General features: G+C 45.1%; 1 protein-coding gene across 2 annotated transcripts in view; it reads left to right on the top strand.

Moving 5' to 3' along the window:
• PTPRU (protein tyrosine phosphatase receptor type U) overlaps positions 1-26,083 on the top strand; it is an 816,311-nt gene that overhangs the window by 421,213 nt on the left and 369,015 nt on the right. For both annotated transcript variants that reach the window (XM_086957511.1, XM_086957512.1), the window contains exon 7: positions 15,229-15,522. In XM_086957511.1, coding sequence (XP_086813637.1) covers positions 15,229-15,522 — 294 coding nt within the window. The remainder of the gene's footprint in view (positions 1-15,228; positions 15,523-26,083) is intronic.

Genomic DNA, 26,083 nt, shown 5'->3' with positions numbered 1-26,083 from the left:
AGATGAATTAATGGAATAATTTTAATTTTTCTCTCGTACAAATCAAAGCCAGTCAGGTCTATAATAGAGTACGATATCTTTCAAACCTCAACATCTAGGTTTGGTAATTATCGAAGAGGAGTTTTGATTTAACACGGCAAAGCCCTTATAGCTTTTTACTCAAGTTCACTATAACGTCTATGCATCAAGTTATTGTGAGAAAGCCCACAGCATATATATATATGACCAACTGGATCTTTTGACTTTAATTTGGCCTATTATTCCATTTGCCAAAGAATGGCTTAGGGCCAATACATATCTGAATTTGGAAATAAACTTGATCTGTGTAAGCGACCAACTGGTATACAATACACAAGATTAATCTAGACTCAAATATGATTGTCCAGAATTTGTTTCAATATTAATTAATGGTCCTCATTTGAATACATAAAAAGTGATTGTTCACTTCTAGAAGTTTTTTCCTTTAATCAGAGCTGCAAAATGTTTTCATTTTGTATTTTACATTAGAGACGGGTGATATACTGTAATTATATTGCAGTTAGTTTGATATGTTTTTTTTCTGAATAAAGAGTAATTACTTTTGTTCTACATTGTAATTGGGGTCACATTAACAAATATTACTGTCCAGAAGATGGTCTCGTATATGGCAACGTAGAGACCGAAACGTCGACCAACACCTTCTCTTCCATAATTTGTTGCTATTTTTAGCAATAAGAAAGGTGTCTACAAATGTTACAGTGAAGGCTCTAAATTGATACCGTTACCTCTCTGTCACACTGTTTGTATAATGTCTACAAAAGTACCCTTTTTTTGAATAAGATAAAACTGAGTATTTTTCTACATACACCCGCTCATTGTTTTTATTTGTATTTGCTCTGTATACATCTACATTGATGATTTGGATCATATATGAAAAAAGTTATGACTTTGTGATTTGTTACCACTATTAGACTAAGGTATCAAAAAGCTGGAATGAACCACCACCTAAGGTATTCATTCACTTGACCTTACAAACTTAGTATATCAACAATTCAAACTATAATACGTGCATAAACCCCTTGAAGGCACCTGTACCCTATCAATGTGCAGTGTAGCGCCAATGCAGTCAGTCTTACACCATGGTGCAAGGGATCTTGCATGGTAAACAGGATTGTTTTTGTGCAGCATGGGGCACCTTCTTGCACACACAAAAAAACTCTGAGGCATTTTCTTTTTCTGTGTGTGATGCAGATGCAGCACACCTAGAAATAGGAAAAAACAATGAGAAATAAAGATATTTCTCCTTGTTACACCTCACCTGAGGAGGTGTAGCATTTTGACGCATTCTCAGGTTTACCAATTTTGGTAAACCGGGAAATGCACCAAAATCCAAGGTTAGATGCGTGGGAAAGCCTCCCTGAGGCAGAGTAACACAACGCAACGATGTGTGCTGCTTTGCATTACTCTAGACTTATCAAGTCCCGCAGGGTCACACAAGTTGGCCTTGTGTGGCTTGATAAATCTTAGTTAGTGGTTGGGTTGCCCTTGCACCTCATTGCGTGACGCAAGGGCAACGCAACTGCTTAATAAATCTGCCCCTCTATTTCGGTCATTCCCTCAATGTGCCACCCGACCAGTATTTTGGTTCCTCTCTGAGGTTTCTCTTATTGCATCCAGATAGGACACAATAACCGACATATCTTAAAGCAGCCATGACTGTTGGCTTTGTCAGTGATAGCTGGTGAAGATAAATGAGTAACAACAATTATTTTATTGCAAATATTATTGAATTAATTCTGAAATTATGAGACTGTGAATTAAACATTACTGAGGCCCGTTGAAGGGGTATTGGTCTTCGGAGTCTCTCAATCACTTCTGCTATGTTCACTCTGTTAAACGGGTATGTCCTTTTTCTCTCGACATCTCATCCATCTGTATATCTTACACCTCATCTCTGTCCTTTCAGCACTGTTCTTTCACTTTCTTGAATGCACGTCCTGCATCTCTTTCACTTCATCAAACCCAAACACATTCATTCACCTGTAAACACTACATGTTTTTTTACTGTCGCCTTGTCAATAATTTGACATCTTTGTACGTCTTTCACGTATATTTGCACAGAATGCTAATTGCAACTGGAATACAATAACATTACCATGTACGTTCTGCAGCGGGCCAAGGATTGGATGAACATGTATTCTGAAGCTCTTTTTGACCCACTGACATGCACTGCGACAAACGCGCACTGCCTTCAGCCCCAAATCCAGACCTGTCAATTTAGGCCCATTATAAACACCTGGAGGCGACTCAGTTCAAAGTATCCCGGAAATATCTTACTTAAACTTGCATTCTGATGAGTGTTAAACATGTGAAATATAAGCAGACTAGATCACTTCATGGATTACCTTATCTTTATTTACATTCATTGTTCGGGAGTCAGTGTTATTTTGGCAGTAAAGTTAAGAACATAAATATAGGGATTGATGTGGACCTCTTTCAATGTCTGTTTTGAATACCAGCGGGTCTGTGACCCGGAGGGATCCGGCATACTTAATACCCTTCATCTACTCTAACTTGTTTCACCTCCTCACCGTCCCCACCAGCGTCTGCTTGTTTCTCTTGTGGGAAGTGAGGTTACTCTCCATTTCTAACGCCTCTTGCTGTCCACCAGCAGCAGCTTCTCACCTATAATGTTGACCAGCTTTGAACCAGCAATTTCAGAGTTATAGTTGCAGGTTGTGTAACCTCGTGCTTAATTTAGTAGATCCATAAATGCAGGAGCTTAATGTTCTTTTTAAGAGCCAGTGCAACCTAAAGTCATGGTCACGAAATACCAAGACTGCCTTGTCTCGATTCCACCTCGATTCCTCTTTCTTGCACCCTCTTACATTCCTTTTCTCTTTAGCTCTATATTGCAGGTTTTTTCATCCATGCCACCTCCTTACCACTGTTTCCTATCTTTCTCTTCCTCATTTCCCCCTCTTCTACCTTTCTGTATCTTACTTTTGTCCAAAGTCCTATGATCAAAATAAACTCCTGGTCCCCAAAAATGAGTGCCGATGGACACCACCTGCAATTGGTAACCCTGCGACAGCCACGAAGCCTAGAGTCTTCATAGGTGAAGTTCATCCAATCACGCGGACTTCTCGCTCAGCTTAAACATTGTATGGATCCACTCTCTGATGGCTGTTGGCCTTATGACCATCTGACCCTCGGCCCTCCAGTTGTTCATCTTCCTTCAGACTCTTGCCGGTGCGCTAGTCTGCTCTCTCCCATTTTCAGCTTGATGTGTCCACCATGGAAAGCCTTTGTGTGAAGTAATCGTTGGAGAAAGCTAGCTTGTGATATTATAGGTGGAACCCTGTTCATGATTTCATCGGTAAAAAAAGCCAGTATGCCATAATTTCTCCTTGTGATGTCATCCGTGAAGAAAAGAGCTTGCCATGGCTTTGTCTGATGGTCTGTTTGTGATGTCATCAATGGAAAAGGCCAGTTTGTGAGGTTCATTGGCTGAAAGCGTGTTTGGGACCAGCGCAGAGAATTCCGGTGCATGACGTCATCCCTCCGGAAAACCTGTTTCCGACAACATTCGTGGAAAAGGCTGGCTTGTGGTGTTATTTGTGTAAAAACTGTTTGTGATGTCTTCGCTGGAGTAGACATGTTGTGGTATTTTTAGGCACTTTTGCGACATCAATATTTAATACTGGTGTACGTCATCAAAGGGGAAAGACTGTGTGAATGTCTTTGGATGAGAAAGCCTGCTATCATCAGTGAGAAAGTGGATTAGTGGTGTCATAACAGAAAGCCTGTTTGCGATGTCTTCAGTCAAAAAAAGCAGGCTTGTGATGCTATCAGGCACATATGTGACATCAGCAGAGAAATACAGTTGCATGTCATCAGCGGAGAGAGCTAGTTTGTGGTGTCAGTAGCGAAAAACCTGTTTATAAGGCATCATTACCGGCAAGCCAGTTTTTAGTGTCATCAGCAATAAGTGCCTGGTTCTGGTGCCATCAGATGGGTAACTCTGGTATAATCTGCAGGGAAACCAAGTTTGTGATGCTATCAGCGGAGAAAGCTGGTTTGTGGTGTCAATAGCGTAAACCCAGTTTGTGATGTCATCAGTAGAGAAAGCTGGTTTGTGGTGTCAATAGCGTAAACCCAGTTTGTGATGTCATCAGCGGAGAAAGCTTGTTTGTGGTGTCAATAGCGTAAACCCAGTTTGTGATGTCATCAGCAGCGTAAACCCAGTTTGTGATGCTATCAGCAGGGAAAGCTGGTTTGTGGTGTCAATAGCGTAAACCCAGTTTGTGATGTCATCAGGGGAGAAAGCTGATTTGTGGTGTCAATAGCTTAAACCCAGTTTGTGATGTCATCAGGGGAGAAAGCTGGTTTGTGGTGTCAAAAGCGTAAACCCAGTTTGTAATGTCATTAGTGGAGAGTGTAGTTTTATGGTATAAATATTTGAAACCTTGCTTGTTTGTGGTGTCATTAGCTGAAAGCCACTTTGTGATGTCTTCAGCATGAAATTCCTGCTTCTGGTGTCATCAACAGGGGAAGCCTGTCTCTCATGCCATCAAGAGGGGAAGCCTTTTTCGATCCCCAGACTCTCCTGCCCTAACAAACCCATTTCACAGACAAGAAACCAAAACAAGTTCTTTCTTTGGGTTCTGGGTCATACAATCCCAAGCCATATTTATTCACACATATTCACGAACACACCTGCGTTTTATTTATGCACAGTAACCCAGAATTGTACATTTTCATTTATAAGGATTATTACCTACCCTTAACAGAGACACTAATACATGGCATTCACCTAACAATAACTAAATATTGTTCCTGTGCATCCTTCAAAGTACTTTTGCGAGTGAGATCATGACTGGTCACAGTGTCCCTTCCTCTTACTCCTTGTCCAATGGGTGGATCCCTCCTTAGGGGAGGAACCCCCCTGTCCCCCCCTACTGGGGGAGGACGGGGGGTTCTGTTTACAAGGGTTCTGTTTACCTGCTAGGATACCTACCTCAGGCAACTCTTACACCCATCACCCTAATGAGATACTCCTGTGCAAGGGACCTGTCTGCCTGCTAGGATACCTCCCGAGGACACCCCTCATTTATACAAGGGCCTGTGCTCTTGCGCCTAGTGTGCTTACGCAGGTGGGTGGCAGGTAAGGACTGCATGCCAATGACTGCCTCCAACCCCGAGCCCTTAACACCTCCTTTCAACTTGCTGCCAGCACCGAAGTTCCCCCCGAATAACTGTAATACTAAGCAGAAATGTTTTATGCTGATGATATGCTTTGTCTGTAGGCCACTTCCTACGGAGAGGTAGGGCAGGTATCTGAGTAGACTAAGTGAAGAGGCCAGTAACTCTCATTATTAAAAATCCACTTCTCATGGGGAAGATGTTGGACTTTGAGCTACCGTGGCACCAAATGTACCCAAGAACTCTGCCGGAGGAGCTCTCAAATGTGAAGGTCTTAGGTCAGCCATTTCCCCCCAAAAAGCGTACCATACTGTTTGTGGGAAAATGACGTTGTGATATTGTCAAGACAGACTGTTCTTGACAGAGAAGCACTTACCTGCACCGAGGCCTTACTAAGGGCCACGAACGCCGCCACCGGCCAAGAGTCAATCCCTGCTTTGCATCGCGCCGTCGCCCCGGGACCACAACTCCCGGAAGCCTCAGCGTTGGCGCGCACCTCTGACCTCGCGCCTGCGCCCGGAGGCGCTTTAAATCGGCGCTGAGGTCGGCGGAGCTCGGGGAGACAGAGAAGCACTTACCTGCACCGAGGCCATACTAGGGGCCACGAACGCCGCCACCGGCCAAGAGTCAATCCCTGCTTTGCATCGCGCCGCTGCCCAGGGACCACAACTCCCGGAAGCCTCACTGGCGGCGTGCACCTCTGACCTCGCGCCAGCGCCCGGAGGCGCTTTAAATCGGCGCTGAGGTCCGCTCCGCGGGACGCCGGGCGAAGCCTGGGCCAAGGGTGGACCCGTTTAAGCCCGTTAAAGAACGGAAAAGGACAGGACGGGCCACCCCTCTAACGCCTGCTCTAGGTCAGTAAGATCAGTGTCACTGGAAAAATCGTCTGTGATTAAATATACTTATTGTTTGATCGAGTACCATCCAGTCAATAGCGGGGATGCCTACCTCTCCAGATCCAGTCCATAGTACCAGTAAACCAACGGGAGGGTCATTAATGGGTACCTTAGACAATTTCCTTCTCAGGGTTTCAGCTGCCCTTGGTAAGGATATAGAACTTACAGAGAAAAGGCTATCCTTGGACATAGAGTTTAATAAAAGATCTTTCCTGGGCCTCCTGGCAGGAGCCAGATCTCTGGTACATTTACAAACTGATTCACAGGGTACGCTTCCTCCCTCTGGAGTGGAGGCGCTTACCCTGTCGCCTCGGGCAGTAACCATCTTGAATATAAGTGACAACTCTTCTTCAAGAGAGGTGGCTCCTGCAATTGAAACGGGTAGAGCCCCTTCACCTAATATTAAAACTCGATCAGCTGGCCAAGTAAAAGCAGGACCGGCCCATCAGAAAGGAGGGGTACAAGCAAAAAGGAAGCGCCCTGGGCCCCAAACATCTGTAGGTGGCAAGAAAGCTAAATCGGATGTTAACTCTGTTCCTACCAATGACCCAGTAGTAAGGCCACCAATTAGCCCTACACAACCTCGATTGGTGGATAATAACAGACATGGAAATCACCAGGTCATTATAGGGGAGGAACTTTATCGGGACTTTGGCCCTTCTTTTTGGAAAAAACTGGAGGGCACTATTAAGAAGATATGTCAACCGCTACATGAGAGTTTGGAATCAATTGAAAACAGATTGGTATGTCTTGAACTTTCACTGGCAGCAGCACAGAAGCAGGCAGCAGCAAGGCACAGTGCGAACAGGGCGAAAACACCTGTAGCCCTAGGTCCAATTGGTCCCAGTAGTGGTGCCTAGACAGGGCAGGGCAGTCGGCCTATTTTGTCAACTGATAAGGTGCTCTCTGCTAACTCACAATCTTCAGCTCTGATAGGGGTGGGAAATTCAGCACAGGCTAGTGGGGTTTCCCAATCTACTCTGGCCCCGCTAACTGCACCCTTGGTTCACATTCAACCAGGAGTTGGAGGGACATCTTTGAGCAAAGGGAGAAATCAGGGAGGTGGCACTAAGAGGGATGCTAGGCAGCAAAACTTAACTGCTTTACCCAGTGCTCATAGCGAGGTTCCCTTGCCTTATATCGATCTTCCTCCCCAATCAGCCCCATTTGTGGTAGTCTTGGTAGGGGTTCCATCAGTTGTCCAGGGGAAAAGAGAATCATCATTAGACCTCAAGCATAAGTGTACTTTCTGGCTCAACAAGTATCGCCCATTACCAATATATATGCGAGCTGAAATCTTGGGGGTTAGGAGAGTAAACTGGATAGGCAGGGGATGTAAGACGGTGTCAGGAGACTGTATCATCATTAACTTTAGAGACCAGAGATGCGTTAATTTCATTTGCAACTGGCCTCAAAATGATCAGTCGGATGGGATACAAGTGCTACCTTTAGCCTACTTTTATGGTCCCCCAATTCCGGTCTCCTTCGAGAGGGACATGTTTTCACAGGGGATTGTACCAAACACCTGCCCATTGGGGAACTTAAGGTTATTCAATAGATTCCAGGCCCTGTCGGGGCTGGGGGATTGCGACTGACAGTGCTTACCCCAAAGTACCATTCCATGTAGTAGAGAGAGAGGCTCAATGGAGGAGGCAGTGATTAGGATTGGGCAAGTGACCACCCAGAGTAGAGGGAAAGTAGGGAAGGATGAGGTGGGCCAGTGTAACATGTGTGATGGTAACACCGAGGTGCCCAAGGTAGATGGGTTATTGAGAAGACAGAATCACGTATATCAAGGTTTAGGGGGTCTCCCTCAAAGGGGTGAACTGGCTGTACCATCTGAACGATCTTCATGTCAGACGTCCCTGATCTCATGGAATGTGGCGGGCTTGGGGTCAAGACTAAAATCGCAGCCCTGGGTAGAATTCATTGACCGCTTTGACATTTGTTTGTTTCAAGAGGTTTGGGCGGTTGAACCAATGTTTAGAGTGGGTTATTTGAATTACTTTGTTCCAGCTGTTAAAAAAGGCCCGGGGCGTCCTATGGGGGGACTAGTGATATGGGTTAGGCAGTCCCTGAAATGTTATACACAGTTGCTCCAGGTTGTAAATAATGATATTCTTGGAGTTCGGTTTAGATTCCATGCTAATCTAGAAATTGATATCTACAGTGTCTATGCTAGGGGCCTTCAAGGTGGCAAGAAATCTGATGTTTTATCTGAGCTGGATATATTAGTTCAGGCTACCCCTCCTAACACCCTGACAATGATTGGTGGGGACTTTAACACCACTTTTGAACCCTTTGGGTGGGATGATGCGCACTTAACAGAGGACTCTAGGTGGGGAGATCCTCAGCATGGTACTAAACCCATAAGGAAGTGGACCGAGGCTGCAATTCAGTTAAAGTGCCTCTATTTGGGAAACCAGCTGAGGGCGGCCAATGGGCGCACATTGTCAGACAAAATGGGAAAGGAAACTTTTGATAATGGTGTTAGGGCAAGCAACATTGACTATTTATTGGTCCCCCTTGGCTTGTGGTCTACCCTTCAGGATATGGATGTGGTAACCCGTATTGAAAGTGACCACAATCCCTTGACTGCATTGTTTAACCTGGGTTTACAGGAAGGGGTTGAGGCTCATGGGGGTCTCTCTCCTCCAGCTTTAGTTTTGGCAAATGATGAGCGCCACCTTAAATGGTGTCAAGTTGTTGAGCATCAGGAAATTATTGGCAAAATTGAGGGAGATTTGGAAGGGGCATTAGAGGCTCTGGAGAAAGCTACCCGGAAGGGGTTCCCCTTCAATCTACGCTTAGAAGCTCATATCGGGTTTTTTACTAAACTTGAAACCTATTTTTGTAAACCGAGCTCAGGTAAAAGTAGAATTTTGACAAAGGAAGAGGAGAGCTGGTACGATGGTTCGTGCCGCCAAGCTAGGGGAGAGTTGGGACAAGCCCTAAAAACTAAAGACATGGGCACAATAAGATTGGCCCGTGCGAATTATAGGCTTAAGCAACACATAGCCAAAAGGGACTGGAAAGAGGCCAAGTGGCAGGATCTCAAAGTGGCATGTAGTGCAAAGAACCCCAAACTCTTTTGGGAAATTTTTAAATGGGACAGAGGAGGGAATCGTGAGAGCCCCCAAAACAATGTTGATCAAAACGCCTGGGTTGCTTTTTTTAAGCCCCAATACGCTAGTCGGGTGACTGGGAACAGTGAGGGAGCATTTGATTATACATTCTATAAGGAGGCTGCCTTCACTGTGGGTGATGTGGATAGGGCATTCGACCTTGTCACAGAGGGACAGGCTACCGGCATGGATTGTGTCCCCGCAGATCTATTTCTAAATAATAGAGGACGATGGCGGACCTATATTTTATATATGGCGAACGCCATAGCCCAAGGGATGGAAGTCACTAAATCATGGAAAGGGGCTGAAATAGTGCCGGTCTACAAAAAAGGGGATAAGTCACTTGCAAGTAACTACAGGCCAATTAGCTTAATTTACTGGCTTGTTTCCGGTCCAGGGAAGACATGGCTTGGCAGTTCGGGCTGGACTGTTCCCATGAGGCACAGGGTCAGACTGATTCGCATATAGCCATGTCTGAACTGGGGTTGCACAGTGGGCTAAAGAACGGTGATGGATTAAACCCAGATCTTTTGACTAGGTGTGAGTGTTTGATTGATTCAGATGCTCCGTCCATCACCACCCCCTTTTGTACTGCTTTTGGCCGCCATAAGTGTGGCAGGGTATGCTCAGACGTGAGTCCCTTGCTCTCTTTGCCACTGGATTCAAGCAAGCCGGGCTGAAGACGGCTGGAATGCCAGAAACCGGTCCTCGGAAGCTTGTTTCCGGTCCAGGGAAGACATGGCTTGGCAGTTCGGGCTGGACTGTTCCCATGAGGCACAGGGTCAGACTGATTTGCATATAGCCATGTCTGAACTGGGCTGGCAGAGTGAGCTAAAGAACGGTGATGGATTAAACCCAGATCTTTTGACTGGGTGTGAGTGTTTGATTGATTCGGATGCTCCGTCCATCACCACCCCCTTTTGTACCGTTTTCCAGTATTCCTACAGCGGTGACTCTACACATGCATTCCTCTGGCGGGTAGTGACAAATTCAAGGCAGAGTTATTTCACAGGCAGTACGCTAAACGATTGTACTCCTTAATACATAGAAAGCTCATTGTGCCATGTAACACCTTTAATAAGCTTCAGAATATTGTGTTTTGTGGCTGCCCATATTTTATTTGTGCGCACAAGCTCAATTCCCATCCTTAAAATTGGGAAGGATCTCACATACCACAAAGCCTCCGCCAAATTGACCTGCTACTATGGATCCATGCGCTTGTGCATCAGAGGCAGCACTACTTTGATGTAAAGTTACTAATGCAGGGTGAAGGTAGGAAAGTTTCGAACCTGTAGAAATCCACTGCACCCTAAGGGACAGGTCAGCATGGTCCGCGAAGAGTTACGATGCCTGCACACTCTACCAGGACTGAGGACCGCAGAGGAAGTACCTTCCTCGTGACTGCCCCCCAGGGTATGAGAACTACATGCACCTGCTTCCAAAAGTTAATGCGACTTAAGTAAACCCTTCAATAACTGCATTGTCGCTGCGGATATTGTAACATGCATACCTTGGTCCAGGGTGAGGCTGAGCCCCCCGAGGCATGGCTATGCCTGAGCTACAATTATAAAGGGGCCCTGGCCATAGCGGGCATCGAGCGATTCCCCAGGAGGCTGGAACAGTGGGGACCTGTTTGAAGCGGTTGGGGCCGGTTTTGTTACTAGGGGTTCAGTTTTGCTGCAGTATTGCAATATCGGCCCTCAGTAACAAAAGCAGCAGTGCTGGGGTCTGGTTAGTTAAGCAGCAGTGCTTCACTCTTGCACCCTCGCATGTCCATGCGGCCAGTAAAGGCTCTAGCCAGTCTCACACTGTGCATGTGGACAGGGAAGGCCATCTTACACTTACGCAATGCCTCAATCTCTTGGTGGAGGACAAAAAAAGCAAATTGAGGGAGGTGCGACGAGGTTCCACCCCTCGTGGCCATGTGCATCATTTACAAGGTGGCGAGCGGGAAAAGAGACCAGCTAGTCGCCTCTTGTGGCCTTTTATGGGCTGGGCTGTCGCATCATTGGAACGACCCCAGATGCACTTTAGTGCCTACGGGGGTCACGCTCTGGCTAGCCAATCATGCCCCGCTCCTCCCCAAAGGGTCACGGCACACCACTCGGCAACCAACAGTTTGGCGATAGCTCACCGCCATTTTGGCAGCTTCCCCGAATTTGGGCAGCCTTTGTCATTTGTTCTTAAGGATATTCTCTGCATTCTGGAGTGCGTAAATTTGTCATTTATACATGTAAGTTTATATCGGTAAATTCTGATTTATTCTGTTACACTGCATAGTGCATTTCGACCATTCCACCTGTAAAGCACTAGCATTACCTTAATGTGGTAATGTGGTATACGCTTTACAAAACTTCAATAAAATAAAAAAAGTTTTTTTCAGGAACTCTGCTAGGAGACCTCTGTCATCTGGATTCACATGCCAACCTCTGAGATGACCCTGAGTGTACAGCTTCAGTCTCAGCAGCGAGATATCCAATTGTTTTTTTCATAACAGAACCTAAGACACCATATTTGTGTCCCAGGTGAGGTAGGGAGCTATCAGTGGTAAAATGACAAAGTTCTCCAGCCTGATTAACAAACAAATGCAAAAATACGTTCAGACATATCCGTCCCGTTTGAACTCACCTTTGCACTTTTGTGGAATTCAGACCTTCCCACTTACATGCCTATACTGTACAGGTGCTCAAATTGCAGCTTTATTTCTCTTTTAATGGGAAAGCCTTGTGAGTTTTCTTTGTCTTAGTATTTCCACAATCTGTAACTGCGTACACAGTAAAAGTGCAAATTGTGGGAAGCCAGCAACTGTGTGCAAATGTTCATTTTTATTTTTTGCACAGGGAAAACATTTTTTTAATAATGGAGGAGAAACCCTCTTATGCATTCCCAACCAGGTTTTGGGGTATCTTGTCCCTTTCCCGCCACAGAAAGGGGTTACTCCAGCCCTTTTCAAAAGCAAACCTCTTACCATTTCCAGGATTTGAAATTGCTCACAAACTCTTGAGTTTGTGGGCTTTCACAAACCTGCAGGGTAAAATATGCATTGTAATGCCAACTTCCCACCCTTTGCACAGAGTTTACACCTGTATCATTGTATGCGGTCATTGCGCACAATTATGCTGCTATAATATGTATTTACACGTGCTAGGCATCCTTTTGTGAATACCCAAGAGTCTTAAATTCAGCTATTTTTAGCTGTACATGTATGCTAATGAAGTAGCATGCCTCCGAGTTTCACAACCCCATCCGCTGCAGGTAGCTGTTCGCATAATTCACAGCTCCTGCTGTCTAACCAGGTTTTTGCAGCTTTGAGTGTGGAGCTGGGCGCTGTCATTGCATTTGTATAGTGCTTCACACCACCGATGAAGCCCAGAAGGGCTCTGAGGTCATGCTACTCCTTTTGTTGGTTTTTTTTTTAGAGTGTGGATTTCTGGAGTGACCAATGCGGGAAACATTCAGTGCAGGACACAGTGCTTAATTTGAGCTGGTAGTTTCTGGTGCTCAGCACTAGCACTTCATTGATTCCGGTGCTCTGCACTGGACTTAATCGTCAGCACCGCACGTATGACAGTCTGCCACATGGTGGCGCTGCTAATCTAATGTAGAGATGAGCAGAACAAGATAATTTAAGAATACAATACATATTAAAAACAAGCATTGGTATAGCCAATAGGTCTCGCTTTGTGGACCCTACAAGTATTTAGTTATGCAGCAGAATATCCTTGGTGCAACAACACCAACTGTTGCATGGCTAAACACTTATAAGGTCCAAAATGCGAGACCTATTGGCTATGCCAATGCTTGTTCAGTAAGTAAGGTTTTCTTGCATATATACAAAAAGAAAGGTGTGCCTTGTGAATTCAGCAGATTTGTGTACCTTCAGAGTGTGGACAGAGACGCACTGCTGATGTAATGCCTTGGCTCTGGGGTGGGAGTGTCACAGCCTTGAATACAGGACAGATTGACACTGTCCTCCTGTTCAGTGCAATTTTTCAAATGCCGTGCCTTTTCTCACATTACTCCCTTTCAATTCTCATAAAACAGCCCTTGTCCATTTGTCCGGGGTAATCCGTGAGGTATTCTTGTTAACCGGCTAAACTGAAACGGTTCTGTTGTCGCCATCAGTGACTCGACCCCGGTGCTCCGTGAGTGATTTTTATGACCACAAAATACATGATCAGTTCTGACCCCCTCCCTGCGTTTGGGTGCTGTAGTATCTATCCCCCGTCTCTAGTGGAGCAGTTCCATCGAGGCCTAATAAACAAACCCACGTTTCAAACACCAACTTCTAAAGGAGCGCGCCGTGAATGAACTCTTCCAAGAGACTGAAAGAGGGGACAGGCCAACACTAAGTGAAGCGCTGGTTGCAGACCACGAAGCACCCGGTGTCCATACACTGATTTGCTCTGGCTATGCAACCTGCAGGGCCTAGAACTTAGAAGCTAGGCAGAAAAGTAGGCCTGTGGATTTAATGTATTTAATTTTAGGAAAGCTATACTGTCCTTTAACCCCATACCTATAAACTGACAGAAACAGCAAAGCGCAGACCGTTCCAAGCACCATTTCACTTCTCATGGCTGGAGGGGAGAGTTGGAGACAGGCTTGATGTTGGGTCACAGACGGACTAGTCCATCTCCAGCTCACCCCTCCAAGTTCCCATGGCGAGCACATATATGTCTTCAAAAGCTTTTCAAATTACACTGATTTGTATTTTTGATTTTTTTTTTATATAATCAAGAGGTCAGCAGTGAAACCGCAACAAAAGGCGACCCCGCCCAGAGATTGGGCGAAAGATTTTAATGCCTCCGGCCTGTGCTGAACTTGCAAACCTGCTGTTCCTCTGGGGTGACACCTACTCTGTCCACGGCAGGCTTCCATTCATTCACAGCGAAGACAGGAAGGAGCACCGCACACCTACCAAGCTTGGCATCTCCATGAACTCGGACAAGAGGGGAGGAGGAGAAAACAAAACCATCAACAGCAAATAAAACTACCCTGCCCAGAAGCAACGCTATGACTGACAAATGCAATTATAAGTGGTGCTCAATGTCAGACTCCCCTCCCACTCATAACAAGCACGGACCTCGCGCTACAAGTGGGGGGGGCGGCGGGAGTGCAAGAGCACACAAAGCGTTTCCCTTGCGGGAGCGAGCCAGGGGCACCATGTGTTTGTAAGTTAATTACAAACATATGATGTCAAGCTCGTTCCCGCAAGGGAATCCCCAGATGTGCACGCGTTGCCATTGAAGGCAATGGAATGCATGCACGTTTTAGGGCAAAAGCTGCATCGATGGCTAAAGGTCTTTGTCCAAGCAGCGCGCGAGACCTAATGACTGCAGCCTGCTTCCTCAATCGTTCCTTTAGCTTTGGGGACCTCGATCAATCTGAACTGTCGCACATGCAGGTAAGGGAGATGGTTAGTAGTTGTGGTACCATCATTGACAGCGATGGCGCAGCAATGGGTGGTGCCAGCTGAAGTGGCCGCCTGGTCAGGGCCCTGGGACTTATTATTTTACAAATTAAACACTGGCTGGAAATGAGGTTTGGAAGGGTGCTCCAATCACGGTGCTGGGGACTGGCGTCTTCCCTTAACCTTGAAGTGAAGCAGAGTGCTGTAGGCGAGGAAGAGCTGTACTTACTGATACTTTCCATTCTCATGAAAGTTCTCTGGGTGAGGACAGGACGCTCTCTTTTGTCGCTGTGCAGGCTGTTGATAGGTTAATGTGTACAGGAAACAGAAAAGGGTAATGGAGATGGAAAATGAATTAGGAGGGCAGAGAGATACGGCTTAAACTGTAAATAAAGAACATCAAAATGTCAGAACAGCAGGAGCATAATATTTATTCAAGCAGAGGAAATTAATCCTCGACGGTGGCTGAAAAATGAGAAACCAAATAAATTCTGTGTTTGAAACATCCAGAGCTGAACTAATTCTAATTGTGTGGTTACAGTTAACATCTATTGGTTTATACACTGTATGACATCACAGTGTTAGACCTAACCTCCCCTTTGACCTCTTTCAGAACCACCGACCCCCATAGCTCCCCCACAGCTGCTCCGCGCCGGCTCCACCTACCTGATCATTCAGCTCAACACCAATTCCATCACCGGCGATGGGCCAATCGTGCGCAAGGAGATCGAGTACCGGCTGACGTCAGGGGCTTGGTCCGAGATCCATGTGGTCAACATGCAGACCTACAAACTGTGGCACCTGGATCCGGACTCGGAGTACGAGATCAGCGTGCTGCTGACCCGGCCAGGCGAAGGGGGCACCGGACGGCCAGGACCACCCTTGGTTAGCAGGACCAAGTGTGCAGGTAGGCTTGGCTGATATCTATGTGCTGTGTATATGTGTAAGGTGTTTGTGTTGGGTAGTGCATTGGAATCAGTCTCACTATGGGCAACTCTGCGTCTCCATAGCCCCTGTGATGTCCTGTGGTTGTACATATGTGAAAACACCATCATCATAAACTTTATTTCGATCACAAAGATCATAAAAGTACATCACAAATACATTTTAGACAAAAATGTACATACAAACATAATAACATGAATCGCAAATACAAGTATGTAACAAGAAAAAAAGGTTTGCTGGAAACCACACAAAAAGATAAGTCAGATCGCGTTAGCAACAGAATAAAAGTGCAGTAGAGATGCTCTATCCCTGGCCTATACCTTAAGGTGATCAAACTCATGGGTAAAAAGGGGCACACACCAGAATGGAAACCATACCTGCATACAATATGTTGTCTCAATAAAAAATGGGCTGTGCAATTACAGTTTGTATCAACTCTTGGCACAAGCCTTTCGAACAGCAGCACATACATTAAATCATTTCAATATAAAGTGATCCATGCAGATACAGAATCTATTAATCAATAATGCACGCCTTTCCGTCAAAGTATATATAAAGTCCATTAAAGACAAAAGCAGCACACATTTGATTAGCTCTATATAAAGTGACCCACGCGATTACAACTTGTTTCAATCAATGAACTCAGGAGGAAAACAAATAGCTTTGCAATCCCCAGGGCCTTGTTCCAACACGTTTGAACCACTAAAAAGCAATAAAACACAAGCATTAAAATTATCTCAGCGTAAAGTAAACATGCATTTGCATCATAAGTTTGCCATAAACCACAAAAAGAGGTGTAATGAGAAAGCTTAGACCCACATCAGAGAATTACATCCATCCAACTCATTGCTTTAAGAGGATAGATGCCTTTCAAAAGGAATTTATAAAAATCCATGGAAACAGAAGCGGCATACTTTGAATGATTTCTATACAAGATGGCCCGCACAATTACAACGTAAGACAAATGATGAGCTGGAAAGGAACACTGGTGATTTCATTGTACAGATTCATTTCAACTCCTAGGGGACGTGTACTGCAGGGACATATTCACAGGAACTGCACACTCCTTGTTCCCACATACGGCTTTTAAACATATTTATCAATTGGTCTCCTTTGTGAGCACTTAGAGGGCCTAATCCAAAAAGCCATCAAGAATTTGGCCATACAAAAAAATACTACTCTACTCGCGTCAGTGCGGAGTAATCTATAGGCTTCTAAGTGGCGCCTAGTGCTCATGTTCCTGCAAGTTCCTCTTTGCCCATAGGTTAAGATAACATGGACGGGAAAATCAAACGTGGATCGGTGTTTCAGGCCCCCTAGGCATTCAGGGCAAACATTGTCAGCTATTTGATTCACTTGCAAAATGCTACAGAACGTTTTAATGGGAAGAGTTCTAGACCTAAATTTGAGAAACCGTTTTCGTTCAGGAGAAGGAGTGATTTCCTTAATTGATGGTTTGTATCGTGGGCAATGTTTGGTGTCTATAAATTCCAATTAAACTGTTACCTTGCACGAGTTACAATTTCCACAGCTTTATGGACATTGATCAAGAATTTTTCGCAACACAAGCAGATACCATAAGATCTCTTAGACCCACCCAATAAAGTTTGAGTGCTTGCGAAGATCACAAATGGTGCCAGAAAGTTTAGATGCTACATTTAGATTTTGGGGATACCCTTCTTTGGGCCAAGTCCAATAAACAGAGGTTAGAGGAGTACTCACAGGAAAATTCAAGAGGTTTCTAATACACCGGAGTTCAATTGTTGACAGGCTAGTAGTACATTCATCCAGACAGTATGGCCCCATACAATATAGCCCAACAGCCTTGATGTTCTAAAGCGCCATGGCTGGTGCGACCCTTCTGGACAATATCCGTCTGTAGATCTTAGCTCCAGCAACTTCCTCCCCTGATTTTTGGTTCATCACACCCATCCCTGTTCAAATAATCTACTACCCTTTTGATATACAATGAAAACAGTGCAGGGGCGAGAACACACCGCTGCCTGACTCCACGGTTAACCCTAATGGGTTCAGTCCGTTGCCCATCACCCCCTCGACCATCGTACTTGGGCAAAATTATCCGGGTGCAATCGCATCAAGAGGTCCAATAAAAGTACGAGAATGCCCATTGTTTCCAGTACCCCCCAAAGCTTACTGCTAGGAACCAAGTCAAAAGCAGTCTGTAAATCAACAAAGGCAACAAGAAGTTTGCCTTTGTTGATCACTACTGCCTTCCAAAATATGCAAATAAATCAAAAGACCTGGTCGAAGGTGCCGATATTGCTTTTAAAACCGACCTCCAAAACTGACAAAACACTCCTGGAGATGATCAGGTGTACCATTTTGCAAAAAAATCATATGCAAGGAGTCGATCATGCTGATGGGCCTATAATTCCCAGGATTGCTCCGATCCCCCCTTCTTGAAAATCTGCATGATCTCCTCTGATTTCCAAGATAGTGGGATGTCCTTACCAGAAAACATTGCATTTGTCAAGAGATTAATATATGGATCCCACACTTCTGGATTTGCCTTATATAATTTATTAGGGATCCTATCCGGAACTGGAGCTCACATGTGGAAACATACCTGGCTAATGATCTGAACCTTTGCAATGACTTTCAGTTCCACTTTACCTATCCTGGCAGCACTCTGGCATGACACGGCCAGTTCATCATGGGTCATTCTAATGCCACCCATGGGCGATGTCCAGGTGTAAAACGTTCTTTTTTTAATCAAAGATTATTTGTGGACACAAGTACTGGATGACTGAAAAATATAAATAAGAATCTAGAAAAGCATCAAGCACGTGAGAGCCCTTGTAAGAAGGCCAGGACTTTAAGCAGGATGATAAAATGGGGGTTCTCTAAAAGGGGCCAGGCACTCCTTTTAAAGGGGCGTGGCCAACTCAATTAAGGGTGCGGCCTAACCTATGACTATCAAGGCATTTTGTATAGTTTGGAAAAATGCATGAGATTGCAATATGTCAGGCTTACCAACTTAGAATTCCCTTGCTGTATAGCACGGAGTAGATGACAAAATTAGGTATTCTCTCTGGATGCTCTTGTGGGCTCAGGGAGAGGTGACAGTGGTCGATCTGCCTTTGCAATGAATTCCTATACTTTGCAATGAATTCCTATAAGGCAGTATAATCACAGACTGCACCAACAACTCCCACATGGTGTTACCAGTAACCTTTCAAAGGTAGGCCCGAGTTTTCTCTGCATAGACAGTATACATTTCTGTGCACATGCATGCTAGCCTTTGAGGCAATGTTAAAAATAAAAACTGATTATTTTGTAAAAAGTTTTAATTCAGTATCATGCCCAGACCTTTGCACAAAGTTAAAATGTTAACAAGTGGCCGGTATTTGTCCCTCGGAAAGATGTGAAAACTTTGGGATAGTAGGTTTGCTGCAATCTGTGTAAAGCGCTTTAAGCTTAAGGAGGACATATTGTGTGTTCTGTCATTGCAGGACACAAATGACGATTAGGTGTTATGCACAGAATAATTCCATCACTGACTGACATTGCATTTATTCCAAATTCTTTCTTGAGGAGCAGTGTGTACCACTTCATACCAGGCCACAAATCCCAGAGGCCTGGCCCCATGGACAGCTCGTGCAGTGCTTGGTTTCTAAAAAATGAAGTGCTGGGGCTGAAAATGCTGCCACGGAGGCTGCAGCCCACATCTACCTCCAGTGTGCCCAACTTTCAACACCCGCACTGCCTCAGTCTCTATCCTTTAACCATGCCCTGGTGACGTGTGGAGGGGCAGGTTGGGGGGTAGTAATGTATGGATTATGGAATTTTACAGGTAACTAGATAAATAAATAAAACGAATGTCGTTGCACGCGTGCACGCAACGAAATTCGTTTTATTTATTTATATGTTTACTTACCTGTAAAACTCCGTAATCCATACATTACTACCCCCACCCTGCCCCTCCCCCTCCCCACGTTACCGCCCTGCAGGTCATCCCACTACCGACCGCGGCTGCGATAGACACCTGTTTCGATACCCCCTTTTAATAACTGCCAGTGCTGAGCTACGGCAGAACCGGCCCCCCTTTAAAGCCCTGGAGAAGACCTTCATAAACCTGGGAGCATCCCCCCTCCCCGAGTATGTGTTGCCTGCTCATCATGAGTCCTATTGCCTCCATCTGTGGCCGTTGTCCAACAATAATACTTTTGTTTAGCTCTCAGGTCAGGTGTTAAAGCTCAGTTGGTACAGCTTTGAGCTACCAGGTCGGATATCGCTCAGTTTAAACAACCCGAAAACTCCCTGTCCAGATACACCTCCCTTCAGACAGCATGGGAGCTGCCTGGTTGGTTAAAGCTCGTAGGCTTCTGGGAGCCCATTTACCAGAACTGACTCAATTCGCAAATTCGTACAACATGGCCTCCTGGGATAACACCTGTTCCCAGTCGGGTACATAAGCAATCTCAGCTCAGTCGTTATGGATGGCTGCAGATCCCAGAGTGCAGTGGGTTATAGGTAAACGAAACGTTGGGTTTAGTGAGAAAGGAATTGGAGCAACCAGCAGATCTAGTCGAGGGATTATAGCAGCTGGGACTTTAACTGCCATACTTCGGAGGAGGAATCTCCCTGACATTCTGCGTAGGTGCCATAGGCCCTGGGGCGAACTGTTGACATACAGGGCAACATGGCGCCATTGTAGAACCGTGTGTCCATATATCATCCTACACGAGGAGCCACGACAAGGATGAATAAACAAAATGCCCTCGCTGATAGAAAGATAAAATGAGGGACGTTTGTGTCAGTCTTCTGTGGGAGATAAAATGCTGGCCGGTTTTCAGCCTTATCCCTTCTATGCGGGAGATAAATTGAAGGACTTTTGTCCGCCTTTCATCACCTCTGTGGGATATACAACGGGATGCGTTTGCCATTATTCCATCAGCCTTCTGAGAGAAGAAGCGAGCCCATATTTTCATCTTTCCGTCCTACGTGTGAGAGGAAATGAAGACTGTTTGTCATCCGTCTGCTCTGTAAGGGGGAGATAAAATGTACGTCCTCTATCCACAGACGATGTTGATGAAATGTGTGGTTTGTTTGCTCAACGGCTCGGATTCGCGGTTCCGGCTGATGGTGTTGACGTACACGGTACATTAACAGTGGTTATTGATGGTTCACGTTGAACAAGTCGTGCACCGAGAAACGAGCCAACGCACAGGGACCTCCTGGCACCTGGCTGCAGACACCACCATTTAAATCCCCGAAAGAAAGCTAATTAAGGTGACAAACTATCGACGCCTTGAGCCAAACATAAAATCCCCTGGTAGTGGAAACCAGTATATGTTCCAGGGCTTCCGGCGCGGCCGTCGGATAAATATCAGAGCATCACGAGGGAGGCTTCGCATCACAGCGCTGGCCAGGCAGAGCCACCGTAGCGGATAATTCAGATAAATAGCCCCGGCTCCCGAACCACGGGGTTTACGGTGGTGACGTGTCGCCCCAGGGCCTTCTTTCTATAGCAAGAAACTTTGTGGCATTTCTTCCACTGGCCCAGAGCTGAAGCATGCCAGTGCCTGGCGGCCCCAGGCGTGTTTTAAAGTCTGTGTTAAATTCATACCCCCCCCCCCCCCCCCCCACCCTTTACAGTTGGTAGATAGTATTTCATAATGGTTCGAATAGCGAGATTGTCTGGTCACACGGAAGTCGCAAGCAGTCTCCAACAGCTATTCTGATTATCTAATAACCGATCAGAATGGTTCTAACACGGAGCTACTGGACTAATCAGCAATTCAGATTGGCAATGCTTCCAGCCATTTAGAATAGGTTCCTGTGTTAGGACCAGTCAGATTGGATACTGGCACGCCAATCAGATCTGCTGTGGGTAGGCCTCACCTTCTTGGTTTACATTTAAGGCAGTGTATTTGTGGAGTGTGTTTGCTTCTGATAAGTGCAGGTACTCTCCCATTAAATGTATAGCAGCAGCAGAGGCGCAGCTAGAGCCAGATTTATTGCGGGGGCTGAATCTTTAAGCAATAGGCAGGGTGGAGCTGCAGGGGCTCTAGGAAGTGGTGAAAAACAACAAATCCCCAATAACAAGCAAATGGTCTTTTAAAGACCTGTGAAGTACTCGGGTGCGGCTGTGTGTGCGCCCAGGAACCTGTCTTACCCCTGACTGACACACACAAGGGGGGGGGAGGGGAAGGGTGGGACTGAAGCTCTTTAAGTCCAAAGGGCTTTGCGCACCTGAGCAGCAGTGCTGATGAAGTGCAGGTACTCTCGTTTTCAAATGAAAGAAGTGCAGGTACTCAGTACCGGACAGTACACGTTCTTTTAAAGCACGGATCCAAGGAGATCCCATCAGTCCAAACACAGGTGTTTTGCTAAGTTCAGGGGCAGATGTCAGTTTTACCAAAACTGACTAAGAAGTTGTGAAAAACAACAAATCCCCATTAACAAGCTAATGGTCTTTTAAAGACCTGTGAAGTACTCAGGTGCGGCTGTGTGTGCGCCCAGGAACCTGTCTTACCCCTGGCTGACACACACAGTGGGGGAGGGGAAGGGTGGGGGCTGAAGCCCTTTGAGTTCAATGGGCGTTGCGCACCTGAGCAGCAGTGCTGCGAAGTGCAGGTACTCTCGTTTTCAAATGAAAGAAGTGCAGGTACTCCGCACCGGACAGTACACATTCTTTTAAAGCACTGATCCAAGGAGATCCCATCAGTCCAAACACAGGTGTTTTGCTAAGTTCAAAGGCAGATTTGTCAGTTTTACCAAATTAATTCTATGCCTTGATTGACTAAAAAAAGAACAGTTTTTGATATGTAGGTCTTTCACTGAAAATCTTCGAATAGGCATACTCTGTCAAGGAGTAATTTGCTTGCACTACATAGCAATACTGACCATGCTAGCAAGATTAATGTTCCACGGTCATGTCTTGAAGCCCTGAAATCTACCCGCTCCACTGTTCGACTGCTCCCTGCATTCAAAGCTATCTGACAAATCCAGACTGACAAATCTCAATTTTAATGAAATTTCAAATTGACAAAAAAAATGGGTGAAAATCTGACATTGCTCATTCACAAATTCACATTACACTTCGTTGAATCCTGGGATTAGAGCAATTTTTTGAAATTAGGAAAACAAACACTTACTTTAAAATAAATATCTAGAAAAATTTGATATTTTTCAATTTCTTTTACAAGCCCCAAAAGGAAGAGTAGAGTTCTTGGCTCAAGAAAAATAAGTGAGGTGTAGTAAGGTTGGGCAGAAAGACTGAAGATTGGCACATGTGAGAAGATAGGGTGGTAGAGATTTTGGGGCTTATAGAACTTTAGGGTGAAAACAAAGAGCAAGATTCAAGGGGGGATGGCTGAAGTGAGGAAAAAAGTAGGTTTTGAGGTAGAGTCAGAAAGGGCACTCCTCTCATACACGAAAAAGGGTAGAAGCTGAAGAAAGAGGAAGTAGGAAGATCGTTTTTACTGTAGCTGGTGGGTTGAGAACAAAAGGAAGAGTATCAGAATATGAGGAGAGGGCTAAGGTTGTAGAGATCATTAAAAAGGGTGGATAGGAGGTCATGACTCGAGATCTCGAAGACACTCCGTCCTTACAAAACTGGACAGGCTCACACTTTAGTGCCCCAAGATAGGTAGGGAGAAACAAGGACCCTAAAATAGGGACGATTTCTGAGGTCACTGTATGAACAAACAGTATGGGGGAATCGAAGTAATCTATGTCAAAAGCCAATTTAGCAACCCATTGTTACCAGGAAAAGCCTTCATCAGGTCTTATTATAGACCCTGATGAATGTTAGCTTTGAGGAAAAATTTGGAGGGCATGGACGCTGTCTGAGCAAGGTGGTAAGTGTGAATGGGGGAGTTTGAGGGGTGCAGGATGGATGACTTTTGGGGAAGATAGCGCCTAAAAGGGGTATGTTAGCTGCTCCCCCATACCTTGGGAGAGGGTCAGCGTGGCTGCAGAACGGGCCTGGGTGCAGGAATACTGAGCAAGTCTTCATCCATCAGGCAGGACAGGATTCCACACAGGAGCTCTGCCCTGCCTGACTTATAGTCAAGGCATGAAGTGTCAGAACTGAGGTCTAACCAGTATCTGAACACTTCACAGTAGTTTGAGGAGCTCTATGGTTCTAAAGCAAAATTCATCCAATGAGAGAATTTGGTAGACACAAGAGCCGTGTGGATAGCCGGTAACTTGGCCTACGTTTCTTTGCAACTGCACCTGCCCTGGCCAGCATGTTTCATACCTGCGAGTCGTGTTCAGCACTTCCCTTTCACCAGTCCTGCAGTTGGCTCCCCTCTAAGGGCAGAGAGGAGATAGGTTATTGATTACAGTGGATCGCCCCTGCTTAATTTCTAATGGTAGTTGCAGATGGTGACACCACACACTTTTTGGGACCAGGAATTAGTTTCATTTTTAGATTCTGATCCAGACAAAGAGAGAAGAACCCAAAATGAAGGGAGAGAAAGCTGTGGAAACCGACAAATGGAATAAGCAGAGATGAAAAAGAATCTTCAACAGTGAGATAAAGAAGTACAAAGTCTAGGGCGGTGGAAGAAAGGCATAAAAGGGGGATTAATATTGGGTAACCTTGGCTCCGATTGCAATACGTAACCGAACCGGCTGAGACTCGTGTATACTGAAGCCAGGACAGATGCCAGCTTAAGAAGATCTGAAATATTAAACATGTTTGGAATCTGGATCAGACATTATTTCTCCGCATTTAAGGAGAGATTAGGCCCTGAAGAAGAGATCAATTTGTGAAACATGTGTTGGCTATTTCTTAAGTGAGCTATCTTTGTGTCAAAAGAGGAATTCATATAGTCATAATGAGACTGTAGATGCCAGACAAAGATGGACATATAGTCTACTCTAAACTATCCCAGAGTGACACTGTATACATTTGGAGGCCCCAGAAACAAATATATTTTGAAGTAGACAGCATTACTCTTCGTCAACCCTGCCACTGGACAGCGCCTGCGGAGGGCTCTGAACAAAAAATTGGGCCTCTGCTCTTATCTACGTTATTTTTATTTATACATTTTTTTGAAATAATGAATCCCTGTCAATAGCATTGCAATATAACGGGAGCCAACAGAGCTATTAAAAACTCTTGCAATATGTTGATATTGTGACTTTTCTTTGGTGTCTCCAATGGGGACTTACAGCTAGAGTAAAATTCTGGTGTCAGCGTATTGATTGATATTTCGCTGCTCGACTTTAATAACTTCAACTCAGTAAAAGAAGAATGAGGCAAGATCGAGGCAATATCACGTTTAATACCCAGAACAATCATTTGATTTCAATTGTAAAACTAATGTTTACTCTATTATAAATCAGATCCTGGGTGAGCAAGGTATTTACCAGATGCGATTATGTGCCTTCAAGTGGGGTAGGTAAGAAGTGATAATATACTCTCCTGCTTTCATGCGAAGAAAACGTTACGTCTGAATGGCAGGAGTGAATTGGATCAGCCAGCATATCCAAGCTGGGCAGCAGGTAAACCTACTGAATTAAACAACGATAATTGGAAAGATCAGAAAGCGACCATGAACCTCAATGTATGGAACTAATTCTAATGTAGGCATATATAAACAGAAAGACACATTTGGCAATTGAATGACCACCACCTATTGAGTTTTAAATAAATCATAATTTCTGAAAAAAAGGAAAACAAAAATTGTAGCTCCAGCCAGGCTGATGATAGACTGCCCATGTTGTGTGAGGCTTTGTTTACCTCCCTTCTATCTGCACCTGCCCGAGTAAAGACTGAGGGTACGAAGTAGGGAGCCAAAAAGTATTCCTCTAGCGGCATGTCTAAGACTCAGTCAGCTATCACAATTATCTGGGAGCATAAATGCTGAAAAATAGAATGTCATATGATGGATCTATTTCAGCCATAAGGACAAAGTGTAAAAAAAAATGTATTGGGGGAGTATGGAAAATGAGGCTGGTCACCATCCAATCAGGTGGCAGTAAAGTATTTTGTTTAGTTAGGTAATGACTGGCACACCATGATGTAAGAGGCAGTAAGGCATTAATATCAGTTGATGACTGAAAGGCACGTGTCATACAGTTGTATGGGGCACTAGGCATTGTAGCCCACATGTACTTCTAGCAGTGAATAAGCGCCGGGCCCTCCTATTTGAATAGGAGTACTAAGCACACGGTTGCTGCATGCAAAAACCCTAAAGGAGTTTGTAGGCCCACATCTAGTTTTTAGACCCTGCCCCAGATGGTGGCACTCGACAGGGCTGCCTTGTAGAGTTTCAACAGGTGAGTGCCCATTAACTTTAAGGGGTGGTGCACAGAGGCTCCATGGTGAATCCAAATAGCACGTTCTTTGCTAAGCTAAATCCTCCTGCAAAACGGTTTCCTCGGATATTGCTTAATCAGCTGCAACGGTGAGTGCAAAGAGCTAATGTTGCCCTTCTGACTCGAAGTGGTTTTCACAAGAATCTCTCTGCTATGCACAGTGTGATGGAAGACTGCTAAAGAACATCTCACACACCAATCCAAGTACGAGGGTTTAATAAAAG

The sequence above is a fragment of the Lissotriton vulgaris genome, chromosome 2_1 (genome assembly GCF_964263255.1).
Source record: "Lissotriton vulgaris chromosome 2_1, aLisVul1.2, whole genome shotgun sequence".
Lineage (NCBI taxonomy): Eukaryota > Metazoa > Chordata > Amphibia > Caudata > Salamandridae > Lissotriton > Lissotriton vulgaris.
This window is presented reverse-complemented; position numbering and strand designations above follow the sequence as displayed.